The following is a 14,437-nucleotide window of genomic DNA, read 5'->3' as shown; positions in this document are numbered from 1 at the left end:
TATCTCTACAAGCCTGCCGGTTCACTTTACAGCGGTTTCTCCTCTCAAACCTCTTACATGGCAGAGGCTGCATGCTTGAAACTGTGCAGAGGCTGCTGTAATCTCAGGACTTTAGCTAGCAAGTTCCCAGTAGAGGTACACAGCCAAGTAGGGAATTACAGGATGTATAAGGTGGTCAGGTTATTTCAGCTCTCTCTCTTTCTCAGCAGTAAAGAGCTGCAATAAGTCATGCCTCTTCTGCTCTGAAAGCCTTTATACTTTAAATTCAAGTTTCTAAATCTGAAAATAAACACTATTCTGGATATCCTATTGGGTGGTACATTAGAGTTATACTTCAAATGTCATGAACACCTTTGGGAGCTTTTATATCATTGCATTTTACTTATATTGGGCTAAAAATAATATATTGTTTTCATTTGGTCTAAAAATTTTCAACAGTCTCTTTTCTACAAACTTCCCTTTCAGCACCTGTGCAGTCTATGTTGCTTTCTGTTTTGCAGAGACTCAATGGCAACTGCCCTGACGGTTGTATGTGTAGCCCTTATCTCAACTCCTGACAGCTCACAAACACTATTTAAGCCATATTCTTATCAGTTTTCTAACAATTTAGTAAAAATGAGTGTTTAGCTTTGAGTGTCAGCTATATTTCTATTGTAGACATGTATATGATTTGGCATGTGAATAATAATGACACTGATGTTCTATTTAGGGACTGTGGAGCTGGACCCTGCACAGATAAATCTAGCATTATGTATGCCTGGGCAAGAAACGCCCCACCAACCAAGCTCCCTAAAGGTATTGTGCTTTTTAATTTCATTGATATTATTATTTTTTATTATTATTACACTTACAGTCTATGGAGGGGAATTTATCAAAACTGGTATAAAGGCCAATCCTTTGAAAACGAAAAGTGGAATCCGATTGGCTGTAATGGGCAACTCGGCTAGTTTTTCTTTACACCCGGTAGGATACTGTTTGAAAGCAAAAACAGTATAAAGCGAATTTGCTTTCCGATTTTGCTCCTTTGCTGGTCTAGGGTTCACCATAGTTAAAGGCTTGTAGTCACAGGTTGCAGGCATGTGTTACTCCATAACATTACAGATGGCAGGAGTGTATACCACGTAACTGGAGGAACAGACTACACGGGTTTGTGGTCTGTACACAAAGGTTTTTACAAATTTACAAGGGTTGTCTCACTCATGGCATTTATCATGTAGAGAAAGTTAATACCGTTACCAATGTATTGATAGTCTCCATATTGCCTCCTTTGCTGGCTTGATCCATTTTTCCATTACATTATACACTGCTTGCATCCTGGGGTTACGACCACCCTACCTTGTTTGCACACTGTACACTGCTTGCATCCTGGGGTTACGACCACCCTACCTTGTTTGCACACTGTAGGAAAAGGCACTGCCCTCTCTGGTGACCAGCACCGCCGGAGCGCACATAGCCTGACGCATTTTCCTATAGTGTGCAAGCACGTCCACCACTGCTGGATTACAGGGTGGTCATAAGCCCTGGACGCAAGCATTGTATAGTGTGATGGAAAAATGAGTCAAGCCAGCAGGAGGCAATATGGAGAATCACAGTATATTAGTAAGTGCCTTGTATTCCCTTTCCCTACATAATAAAAGCCATTTGCTGAAGTGACACAGCCCATTCAAAGGTGCATTTTTGTTTTTGATGCTTTTTGGCATAAGAATTGGTTGCCTATAGCCTTTAAGGGGGCCCCTTCTATTTTAAGAAACGGAAGTTGCTAAGCTGGCCACTAAATGTGTTTATAAATGTGTTTATAATGCAAGTACTGTTAATGGTCCCTGAACCTGTTTCCATAGGCTTGTTAATCAGGACGCTCATGCAGTAAACTATATGGATCTGTGGCTACTTTCACACTCGCGTTTTGGGCAAAAACTGATCCGTTACAATAATACAATCGCATGTATCTGTCATGAACGGATCCGTTTATATTATCTGTAACAGAGCCAAGATTGATCCGTCATGAACTCCATTGAAAATCAATGGGAGACGGATCCGTTTTCTATCGTGCCAGATTGTGTCAGGACGGATCCGTTTGGCTCGGTTTTGTCAAGCGGACAGCAAAACGCTTTGTCCGCATCCAGAGCGGAATGGAGACGGAACGGAGGCAAACTGATGCATTTCTGAGCGGATTATTTTCCATTCAGAATGCATTGGGGCAAAACTGATCCGTTTTGGACCGCTTGTGAGATCCCTGAACGGATCTCACAAACGGAAAGCCAAAAAGCCTGTGTGAAAGTAGCCTGCAACCACAACACAAGGCTGGTTCTGCTATTCCTGAGAACTAAGCTTATGACAGGAAATCCATTAGCGGCGCAGAGTACATTGAGTGCTTAGTTAAATGAAGATGATTTGATCTCCTCCGAGGGTGCCCCGGTCACTGCTTCAGCTGCAGAACTGCATTCATTTTCCTTGACTCCAAATGGCCAAACACAAATATCCTGATTAAGTCTAGTGATATTCATGAATGTGCGCCATGTGGATGCTCTCGGAGAAAGCCTCGTCAGCGGTGTTCCTCTGCACTTTGACAGGTTTAGACGTGATGATGTTTTCACTGCTTGGCCCTGACAATCAGAGGGAGTAACAGTTGCAGAGAGAGCTGAGCCTCTTGGAGTAACAGTACCGCCCCCGTTGCACCTAGAGGCTCATTTGCATATATTAAAACATCATCACTGCACGGGAGAGGTGGCCGTGCTTCACACTGCTGTGCTTCTCTTGTGGCTGGGACAATGGGAGTACATATAGGCTAGTGCCTTTTCCTATAGTGTGCAAGCACGGCCACCGCTACTGGATTACAAGGTGGTCGTAACCCCTGGAAACGAGCAGTGTATAATTAAATGCATCAAGCCAGCAAAGGAGGCAATATGGACAACGGTGCCTTGTATTAACTTTGTCGATATGATTAATGCTATTTGCTAAAGTGAGAAAACCCCCTTTAAAATCTCACCTGGTATTTTTAGAGCTGATTTAGTGACCTATAAGATGCTTCAAATGTGTTGTTAGATAAAAATCTTATACATCATAGATATGGAATCACAGCAAAATAACAATAACTAATGTGTCACTGTAAAAGGACAGAGAACTGGTAAAGTAAATGTTGCCCATCCTTTGTTTTTAGTTTAGTACAGTTCTGCCCCTTACATACTTTTCTGTTCTTGATTTAGGTGTTGGATTTAAAGTTGGAGGAAATTCTGGCATTAAGTATTTTGTTCTTCAGGTTCATTATGGTGACGCCAAAGCATTCCAAGGTAAGTTTGGAAAAGTTGTTCTTCTAAAACCATAAAAAATAAAAGCGTCGCCGATTAGTGCACATTACCACTGAATGGGAACTCTTACCATACAGAGTCTATACCAGAGATTTTTGCAGAATCTTCCTGCTCTGGCCTGTGGTTCATATGCTTTGTAAAATCTACACCATATGCCCTAATAGGGAGTATGAACCACATTTGTCCTGATGTCACTACCCCTGTTAGGGTCCATTCACACGTCCGCAAAATACGGACAACAGCCATGTGCGTTCAGCATTTTGCGGGCTGCACATGGCCAGCACTATAATAGAAATGCCGTGGCTACGGACAAGAATAGGACATATTCAATTTTTTTTGCGGGGTGGTGGAACAGAAGTGCGGATGCGGACAGCACACTGTGTGCTGACCGCATCTTTTCCGGCCCCATTGAAAATGAATGGTTCCGCTCCCGTTCCGCAATATTGCAGAACAGATGTGGACCCATTTTGCGGACGTGTGAATGGACCCTTATGGCGACTTGAACCTTAAATGATAAGACGTCATCAGCACAACCCGATTTACTAGATTTTCACAACTGTTGGGGCAAAAAGAACTTGGCTCACAGATCTACCTATTATATATTGATCTATTGCTGCTAAGCAACGTTTATAAAAAAAAAAATGAAAATGTATACAAATGAAGATGAGGTTCTTTTTTCCTTTTTTGATCAGAATGCCATCATGGCAACCATTTTCAGATTGGTCCTTACATAAATTTGGGACAACACTGCATGGTGACCATCACCAGTCTAACACCTCATCTGCAGTGGTGCAACCCACCAGTATCCTGCATCTCCTGTAACTTCATGATAGTGGTTCCACATCCACAGCCGGAATAATATTTTTTGAAAACCCATTAATACCTTTCTACAATGGGAGTGAGCAACACCATAGTGCAAACTGTAATTATTCTGCCCTGTAATACACTGATATTGATATAGTAATTCCTGCTCCTAAGGCACGGTAAACATCACTGCTGCTAGAATAATCCATATATGATCACGTAAGGTGGCTTCCATGTAGACATGTAGCTGGTGACTTGGGTTGGTGTTGCGGATATAATGCCACATCCAGTATGTATAATAAATATTTCATTCATTGTCCTCACCTACATTTTTACTTTGTTTTTCTAGCTACACCTATTAACTGCAGTATATCATTCTTTTAAATTGATTAAAATTAAAAATGGTGTCTTTTTAATGTGACACATAAAAGACCTTTCATAAAGCCCAGGATGACTAGAATATTGTTAACGCTATATTAAGGCATGTCAATGGCCACTTAAACTTTGTAATTGGAAATGGTTTGCTGATTTATGCCGCTCGCAACAAGAACCGGAGATCAATATGAAAGCGGCTAACGAAAAGCCTTTCCATTAATTTAGAACAGTGGGTTTCATTTTTTATATTTTATTGTTTTCAGCAATACACTTTCTGAAAGCAAAAAGGTCAAGCGTTGAAATTACCCTGTTCAAAAGTAAAGTTTTACATTGCAGAATTAAATGGCATCATCCTGGTGTTAGCAGTTGGATATTCACTGCCCACTGACGGCATTGACTGTGTTCTAACCTGAAACGGCATCTCAGTCTATAGGGGATGTAGGTTGTTAAACAGTGACTGTCTTATATTTTTAGGTAAAAGAGAGAAAATAAATGAAGATGTCTAGATTTGTCTCCGAATAGAATCCATTTCCGAACTACTTCTTCCACTACTTTGGCTGTAAAGCAGCTGGCTGTACAAGGAGCCCCTCTACCTGCAATAGGAGACCAACAATCCCTCCCTATTAGCCATGCCCCGCCTATTAAAATGAAAGGGATGAGGAAGGAATTAACGATGGTTGTCTTTACCTAAGGCTTTCCATACATTAGGATTTGTTTGCCATTGACTACCATTCTAAACTACTTTTAAATATGCTTTAAGTCCCCCTACACACTAATTTGGTCAGGTGTTTCTTGCTCACTGAAAAAAATCTCCATGGAAGCCACTTAATTTTTTTCCATATTTCATTAGGTTTTTATGGTTCTTTTAGGCCTTTTTCAGATGTGCGGGTGCGTTGTGGGAACATGCTTGATTTTTCCGCGTGAGTGCAAAACATTGTAATGCGTTTTGCACTCGCGTGAGAAAAATCGGCATGTTTGGTACCCAATCCCGAACTTCTTCACAGAAGTTCGGGCTTGGGATCGGTGTTCTGTAGATTGTATTATTTTCCCTTATAACATGGTTATAAGGGAAAATAGCATTCTGGATACAGAATGCATAGTAAAATAGTGCTGGAGGGGTTAAAAAGAATAAAATAAATGTAACTCCCCTTAATCCACTTGATCGCACAGCCGGCATCTCTTCTGTCTTCTTTCTTTGCTGTGTGCAGGAACAGGACCTGTGGTTATGTCACTCCGGTGATCACATGATCCATCACCATGGTAAAAGATCTTGTGATGGATCATGTGATGACCGGAGTGACGTCACCACAGGTCCTGTTACTGCACACAGCAAAGAAAGAAGACAGGAGAGATGCCGACTGCGCGATCAAGTGGATTAAGGTGAGTTAATTATTATTTATTTTTTTAACCCCTCCAGCGCTATTTTACTATGCATTCTGTATTCAGAATGCTATTATTTTCCCTTATAACCATGTTATGTGGGAAAATAATAATGATCGGGTCTCCATCCCGATCGTCTCCTAGCAACCGTGCATGAAAATTGCACCCCATCCGCACTTGCTTGCGGATGCTTGCGATTTTCACGCAACCCCATTCATTTTTATAGGGCCTGCGTTACGTGAAAGATGCACAAAATAGAGCATGCTGCGATTTTCACACAACACACAAGTGATGCGTGAAAATCACAGCTCATGTGAACATAGAAATGAATGGGTCGGGATTAACAGTGCGGGTGCAATGCGTTCAACTCACGCATCACATCCGCGCGGAATACTCGCCCGTGTGAAAGGGGCCTTACAGTGGTGTTTTGTTTTTTTTTGTTATTTTTTTGTGGAGATAAAAAAAAAACACCAGAAAAAAAAAGACACCAATTTGAAAAAATGCTGCTAGGGGAAAGGCTTGGCCTGCAGCTCACATTTCCCATGGACTTTCATCTAACGTCCATAGCTGGTGTTTTTACCTCAGAAAACGCACCTAAAAAATCGCCACTAAAACTGCTAGCAATACTGAAAAATGGCACAAAACACCTGTATATATGTGTGCTTTCAGCATACAGACATATGCACTCTCCACCTAACCTAAATAAACCTCTGGATACCATTTTGTTTTCAGGCATGTACTCCTAATGTAGTGATGTAAATGAAGCCTGAATACATCACTGGATATATGATTTAAAGTGTTGCCCCGAGCACATTTGTAATGTCTTTTCACAAATAACCAACCCAAGGGGAATATTTATCAAACTGGTGTAAAGTAGAACGGGTTAGGTGCCCATTGCAACCAATCAGATTCCACCTTTCATTTTTCTCTGCTCCTTTGAAAAATGAAAGTCTGAATCTGATTGGTTGCGAGGGGCATCTAAGCCAGTTCTACTTTACACCAGTTTGATAAATCTCTCCCTAAGGCCTAGTTCACACGAACGTTTTTTTTGCGGGTGTACGGGCCGTTTTTTTGTGTTCCGTATACGGTCCGTATATGGAACCATTCATTTCAATGGTTCCGCAAAAAAAACTGAATGTGTTCCGTATGCCTTCCGTTTCCGTTTTTCCGTTTTTCCGTTCCGTTGAAAGATAGAGCTTGTCCTATATTTGGCCGTAAATCACGGGTCGTGGCTCCATTCAAGTCAATGGATCCGCAAAAAAAACGGAACACATACGGAAATGCATCCGTATGTCTTCCGTTTCCGTTCCGTTTTTTCTGAACCATCTATTGAAAATGTTATGGCCAGCCCAATTTTTCCTATGTAATTACTGTAAACTGTACATGGCATACGGAAAAACGGAACGGAACAACGGAACGGAAACGGAAACACAACGGAACTCAAAAACGGAACAACGGATCCGTGAAAAACGGACCGCAAAAAACTATAAAAGCCATACGTTCGTGTGAACTAGGCCTAAGTATGCATAAGGTCATTTGATTGTTCAGATGCCCATGATTTTATGAGATTGGCAGATAATGAGATCCACACAGAGTATTCACAACAGTACACCTTTGTGCACTAGATGGAGTCACAGAATGTATAAAAGATCAATCGGCAGCAATTTATGTAGCATCAGTGGTTTTTTTCTCAGAAAAATACGTGTGCATTCTGCATTTTATGGAACATCGAGCACATAATCGAACAGTGCTATCCTATTTTTTGGGATGACAAGGTGACAAAAAAAAATGGCACATTTTTTATTTTCTGTTATGGCATTCACCGCATAGGAGATTTTTTTTTAAATATTTTCATGGTTTAGACTTTTTGGACATGGCGATATGTAATATTTGTATTTATTGTTTATATGTAACATTGGGAAAGGGGGTGATTTTTATATTTAATATTTTGGTGTGTTTATTTTTTTTACAGTTTATTTAATAACTATTTCCCCCCTTAGGGGCTAGAACCTGGGATCTTTTAATCCCTTGTCCTATTCACCCTAATAGAGCTCTATTCGGGTGAATAGGATCTCACACTGTTCCAGCAGCAGGGAGCTGTGGGACCTGAGGGGTTATTTGCCGCGGATCGCAGCGCCCTGTCAGAGGCAGGGTGCCGGCAATGTGTTTCTTCCCCCGGCTGTATTTGTAATGTATCAAACGTTAGTTATAATTGGTGGCGCAGTGTGCCCTGCCCCCTCCCCTCCTCCTCCCCTCCCCTCTCCTCTCATTGGTGGCAGCACAGGGGGAGGGAGAGACTGCTTCCTTCTTCCCTGTGCTGCTGAGGGAACATGGCGCACATCGTAGTATCGATAAAAGACAAATCCCTGTATCTTATCGATACTGGGCTAAAAGTATCGATTGGGTATCGAAAGTTCGATACCCGAAACAACCCTAGTCATCAATATTAAATTGTCCAAAATTTTTTTTAACTATTGCTCAATTTTAATGACCAAAATGTCTACATATTGCAGATAGTTAGTGACTCTCATCTTTCATCCTTACATAAGTCAAACCACTTTAAAAATGGACTGAAAAGTATGTTCTGTCACTTAGCAACAGTATTCCTTCATGACCGCCCTGGGCTGTAGACGCCAGCATTGCTTCCCCAGATGTCAGTCTTGCGTCACTTTAGTGTAAGGGTTATAAATTCTTAATGATAAAATTATTGGTGTTGTTAACTGCACTAGACTAACCTTGTGTAGAAGTCGTGTGGGTGGCAGTTCCTATACTGAATTGCCACCAAGAAGTTGTATCTTCTATTACTTCAATATAGGAGGACTGTGACATGTAGCTAAATGTGGCCATACATATTGAATAACTACTTCACCCTACTCCAGCATAATTGTGGTAAAGCTGGATTATGAAAGGCTTGGCAATTATTGCCATAAAAATACGAGAAAGGCCCCGGGAAGCTCCAGAAGAAACTGTAAACGGCCTAAGAGACCCTTCAGAACCCTTCAGAAAGCCACAACTGAGAGACCTACATGTTAAAGCTTATATATAACATTTGAAATAGTTTTAAATTGATCTGATTGTTGCCAGAAACAGTTGGGAATTACTTCTCCCCCAGCACGGTGTGAAGGCTTTCCATTTTGCAATATTGACCTCTTCTAGTGAGACACATCTTCTGAACTGATATCTCAGAGTGCAATGTATTAAGATGATGAGTTTTCTCAGAGATACATTATGATCTGAATGACTTTGAACTGGCATTTTTCCTATGTTTAATTAATGGCTTATACTATGGCCTCTGTGTTATAAATGTATTTTCTCTGATGTATCAGCCCAGACCATAGTCACCAACATCTCTTTATTTTGGCAGATAATCATAAAGACTGTACTGGAGTGACCGTACAAATCACACCTGAAAGGTAACTGCCATAATTGCGAATACAATTGTTATTTTCACGGTTATCATTATTTTTACACATCTTTGCCCAAATATTGGATTTCTTTATTACAGCAGCAGTTTGTACTCCAGAGCTGCGTTTTCTACTGTACCCAGAATATATAAAAATTAGATTCCTTAGTAACTGAAAAGATGATGACAAAACTGCAAGCTTTCGAGACTACTCAGGTCTCTTCATCAGGCATGTTATAAACAGTATCTGAAGATTCACATATTTATACACAGAAATACATAAGAATAGTGAGGTAGATAAGTCATGTAAAGAAGATCATTATGAGTGGAGGGAGGACAAACATTTTTAGCAGTAAATTTAGCAGTTGCAGATAAGGAGTGGGAAAGTTTTGTTGTCCCTGATAAATATCCAGTCCATGAATGTGATGAACCCAGGAGGTCTGAGGAGCAAAATCCCTAAAGGGGGTTATCTGGGAAATAATATTAATATTGATGACCTATCCACAGGATAGGTCAGCAACTTTCACATCAGCGGGGTCCGCTCTGGTGAGCGTGGCTGACCTGTAACTAAGCCATATGACCAATGTATGGTGATGTCACATGGAAGAGCTCGTGGTGCTCGTGGAGTGCTGGTCTCTTCTAACAGCTGATTGGCGGGGGTCTGACACTCAAGACCCCCACCAATCTTATGTAGATGACCTAAACTGAGGATAGGTAATTAATATTAATTCCCAGAGAATCCCTTTAAGAGGTATGAGGTCATAAATACAACATTTTAATGCAAAGCCTTAATTCCTGATCGGAGTGTGTCAAAGGTTGTCATGAGCTTGTACTCCTAGACTTTCATGTCCTTCTTAGATTTGATATTCCCTTTTAATATCGAGACTTTCATGTCATGGCTGCAGAAATATTTCAGCACAGGCAGATCTTTCCATTTTTCTTTTATTGAGTAGCTATAAGAGTTCATTCTTGTTCTACGCTTTTCACCAGTTTCACCTAAATGGAGACCCTCAGTCGGACATTTGGTACATATAATAAAGTAGACCACTTTTTGACATGGCGCAGTTGAAGGTACCGGGGAACATGTAGTCCTGATATGTATTGGGAATTTGTACCTTGTCAGTGGTCATTATGCATGGGCAGGTCTTACATTTTGTCTGGTTGCATGAGAATGTTTGTGTTGCTGGAGAGGACAGTGAGCTTCTGACAATTAGGTTTCTCAGATTAGGGGGGCTGCCTATTGCACAGAAGTGGTAGGTTTGGAAATATTGATTTCAATCATCTTTTTGAAGGATTGGATGTAGTCTCTGAACCACCCTCCTCAGAATTTATATATTTGGGTTGTAGGTTTTCTTGTTTTCTTTTGTATTGTAGGAGCTCACTTGGTAATCTGGTGGCTCTGGCAATTTGGCTTTCCACTGTAATTGGATGGTATCCCTAATTCAAATATCTTTTTGAGGCTTCCAACCCTATCTGTAGGGTTCAAACAAATGCGGTTGTATTTGATAGCTTGACTGTAGATGATGACTGTTTTTTATGCGTTTGGGATGGAAACCTTCCGATCTGAGGTATGTTGTGCAGCCAGCTAGTTTATGGTAAATCAATGTCTTTATAAATTTGATATGTATTGTTCTGTATCTTGATGATGGCGTCCAAAAGGTTTATTTCAGTAAAGATGTAGTTTGAGTGTTAAATTGATGGTGGGATGAAATGTTAATGGAATGTTTTTTATAGTCATTCTGATTCAGTCAAGATGATTATGATATTGTCAATGTAACAATAGAAGGCCAGAGGCTTGATGAGGCAGGAGGACAGGAAGTCACTTTAAAGCTGGGCCATTAATAGATTTGTGGTGCCATTTTGCTTCCCATTGCTGTATCAGTGTTCTGTAGGTATATGCTGTGACATGCCATTAAAAGTTATCAACTACTAAGGAATCACATTTTATGTCTTCTATTTATTGGCCAACATGGTACAAGGATATTTTCTACTGTAACCAGGAATACATTACAGCATTAGTCACCAAATTATACACAGATACTTTTATTATTTGCTTCCTATAGCTAATATACTGTCACAGCAGCGTGTTTCATCATGCTCTACAGAGATTGTCTTCACTCACATCACTATTCCTTCCTAGTAGGAATCACAATATATATTCTCACACACTAGAGACAATTTCATAGAGGACGTACAAACTCCAGATCATGTTCTTGCTTGGATTGGATCTCAGGAGACAACAGAGTTAACTAAGTTACACTTTCGTGCTGTCTTCTTCAGGCTAAATGTCTGTCATTCTGTAATATCATATTGCTATGCCTATCTGTATTAGTTTGAAACTTCTGTTAATGTCCGAGCTATAAAAGCTATGCAGGATCTATCTTCGAACGAACCCTGATCAAATCATGACGGGTCCCGTTAAAGCAAAGGTCCCCAATCTTTTGTATGTTGGGAGCCATATTCAACTTTCAGTGATGGTCGGGAGCAACAGGCATTTAAAGGGCTTCTGTCACCCCACTAAAGTGATATTTTTTTTTTTTGGGCTAGTGAAATTAGTTATATTGCGATATATGACAATATAATTGTGTTACTTACTTTGATCCAGCAGTTTCTGCAAAAAACGAAGTTTTAATATATGTAAATTCGGTCTCTACCAGCAAGTAGGGCGGCTACTTGCTGGTAGCTGCTGCAGAAATCCGCCCCCTCGTCGTGTTGATTGACAGGGCCAGCCGGGATCTCCTCCTCCGGCCAGCCCTGTCGGCATTTCAAAAATCGCGCCCCTGTGTTGATTCGGCGCAGGCGCTCTGAGATGAGGAGGCTTGTCTCCTCAGAACTCCCTCAGTGCGCCTGCGCCGATGACATCACCGAAATAGAAGACGTCATCGGCGCAGGCGCACTGAGGGAGTGCTGAGGAGACGAGCCTCCTCATCTCAGAGCGCCTGCGCCGAATCAACACAGGCGCGCGATTTTTGAAATGCCGACAGGGCTGGCCGGAGGAGGAGATCCCGGCTGGCCCTGTCAATCAACACGACGAGGGGGCGGATTTCTGCAGCAGCTACCAGCAAGTAGCCGCCCTACTTGCTGGTAGAGACCGAATTTACATATTATAAAATTTCGTTTTTTACAGAAACTGCTGGATCAAAGTAAGTAACACAATTATATTGTCATATATCGCAATATAACTAATTTCACCTAGCCCAAAAAAATAAAAATCACTTTAGTGGGGTGACAGAAGCCCTTTAAAAAATAGAAAAAAAAGACTAGACAGGCTTCAAATTACAAACATACTTTATTAAATACACATTTATTAGAATAAAAGAGACATAACATATCAGATGTAAAGTGCGGTCTACCCCTGAGGAAAAAGTATGTCAAGAATATATATATATATATACGAGGGACAAGGATCCTGTGTATCTTATCTACCAACAATATAGAACCATGGTTAGGATATAGTCTCCAGCATATAGGAGGTTAAAGTCCATGTGCAAATATGGCAAAAATATATTTATACATCCCCAAGCGGGGATTGTATACTTATCAAAGGAACACCTCAGAAGCTATAAATGCAAAGATCCACTCAAGGAGACTAGGAGTTAACAACAATAACAAACTATATCCTATACATACAGAGTTGGGAGAACAAAAACTACATAGACCCTAATATGCTAATAATGCTAATGTGTGTGTTCAATCAAACTAATCCCTCAAATCATATCACATAAATGTCACACATACCCATAACAGGGGGATTCCTCAGAAGAGGAAAAAACATTAGGTTGCAAACATTTGCTGACTTTAACGCTAGTATTATACCATCCAGATTGCTACTGTTTGGTGGTCAAACAACCCTCGAATCCTTTCCAGAGATGAAGCTTTATTTAGAATATCAGGCCCAGAGACGGCATGTGTTATACACGTAGCTCTTGAGCTCTTGTCTCACTTATCACCAGAGACAACAAGCATCCAACATCTAACTTTTCCTGTCTTTCTTCTTGCCTTGCCTTCTATCTCTCTTCTTATCTCCCTTCCACCCCCCCCCCCCCCCTATACCATTTTTACCCATTGACTAACATACGGAGGATATCTAATTGGACAGTACAAAATTTCAAACGTAAACATGCATGTTCTTTGGTCTTTGAAACATGGTGTTTGAGCTGTAGGCAGCATGTTATAGAGCAGGAGGAGATGAGCTGATCGATATATAGTTTTATGGGAAAATATTCAGTATAATGTGTAATGTATACATTTAAATTCCTGCTCATTCTGGGCTTTGAAGTCAAGGAGAAGGTCCTATCGGTGATTGACGGCCTTCCCTCTGTGACTGTGTATATAGAGATAGCTGTAAGTCACACTTAAATAGAACCTGTCTGACAACATGAGAAAGCAACACATTATGCCCCGATTTGTCATTGACATCTATCAGCCATTTCTAAGGCTTTGTGACTCCAGTGAACCACAGTGAGAGCTATTATCCACAAATGGAGAAAACATGGAATAGTGGTGAACCTTCCCAGTAGTGGCCGGCCTAACAGAATTACTCCAAGAGTGCACCGACGACTCCTCCAGGAGGTCAGAAAAGAACCCAGAACAACATCTAAAGCACTGCAGGCCTCACTTGCCTCAGTTAAGCTCTGTGTTCTTGATTCAACAATAAGGCCTCATGCACGTGGCCGTTGCCCAGCCATGCCCGTATTGTGGCCCACTTGAATGGGTCCGCAATCCGGAAGGTGCAGTGAGGAATGGAGGCACAGAATCCTATGGAAGTACTACACTACTTGTCCACTTCATCAGCAAAAATGCTTTGGATGGAAGAAGACCGTACTAAGCTAGGGGGCGATGCTTTTCAGAGGAGGACATAGGTGCTGATGACCTAAAAACCTTATATTAGTACAGTAAGTGGCTTATTGCCCTGTTTCCAGCATATTTATGAAAATCATAATTAAGGGGCCAATCCTGTTAACTTATAACGGAATCTTCCAGCCTTTCATCTTGGCTAAGGTATTTTTGATGGCAAGTATAGCGGGGAAACTGCACTATTCTTGCCATAAGAATAAAATTACCTGAATCCGAGTCTATACGTTCCCTTTGTTCTAAAAAGGAAAGTATTTTCATGCTGAAACCCGAGGCACATTTCTGAGAAATACACTTTATCTGTTATGATAGTTTA

At 40.9% G+C, this 14,437-nt stretch overlaps 1 protein-coding gene across 5 annotated transcripts in view; it reads left to right on the top strand.

Annotated features, from left to right (window-relative positions):
- PAM (peptidylglycine alpha-amidating monooxygenase) overlaps nucleotides 1-14,437 on the top strand; it is a 184,601-nt gene that overhangs the window by 84,296 nt on the left and 85,868 nt on the right. For all 5 annotated transcript variants that reach the window (XM_044275973.1, XM_044275972.1, XM_044275971.1 and 2 more), the window contains exons 6-8: nucleotides 710-795; nucleotides 3,204-3,287; nucleotides 9,229-9,277. In XM_044275973.1, coding sequence (XP_044131908.1) covers nucleotides 710-795; nucleotides 3,204-3,287; nucleotides 9,229-9,277 — 219 coding nt within the window. The remainder of the gene's footprint in view (nucleotides 1-709; nucleotides 796-3,203; nucleotides 3,288-9,228; nucleotides 9,278-14,437) is intronic.

This window comes from Bufo gargarizans, chromosome 1 (genome assembly GCF_014858855.1).
Source record: "Bufo gargarizans isolate SCDJY-AF-19 chromosome 1, ASM1485885v1, whole genome shotgun sequence".
NCBI classification, from domain to species: Eukaryota; Metazoa; Chordata; class Amphibia; order Anura; family Bufonidae; genus Bufo; species Bufo gargarizans.
This window is presented reverse-complemented; position numbering and strand designations above follow the sequence as displayed.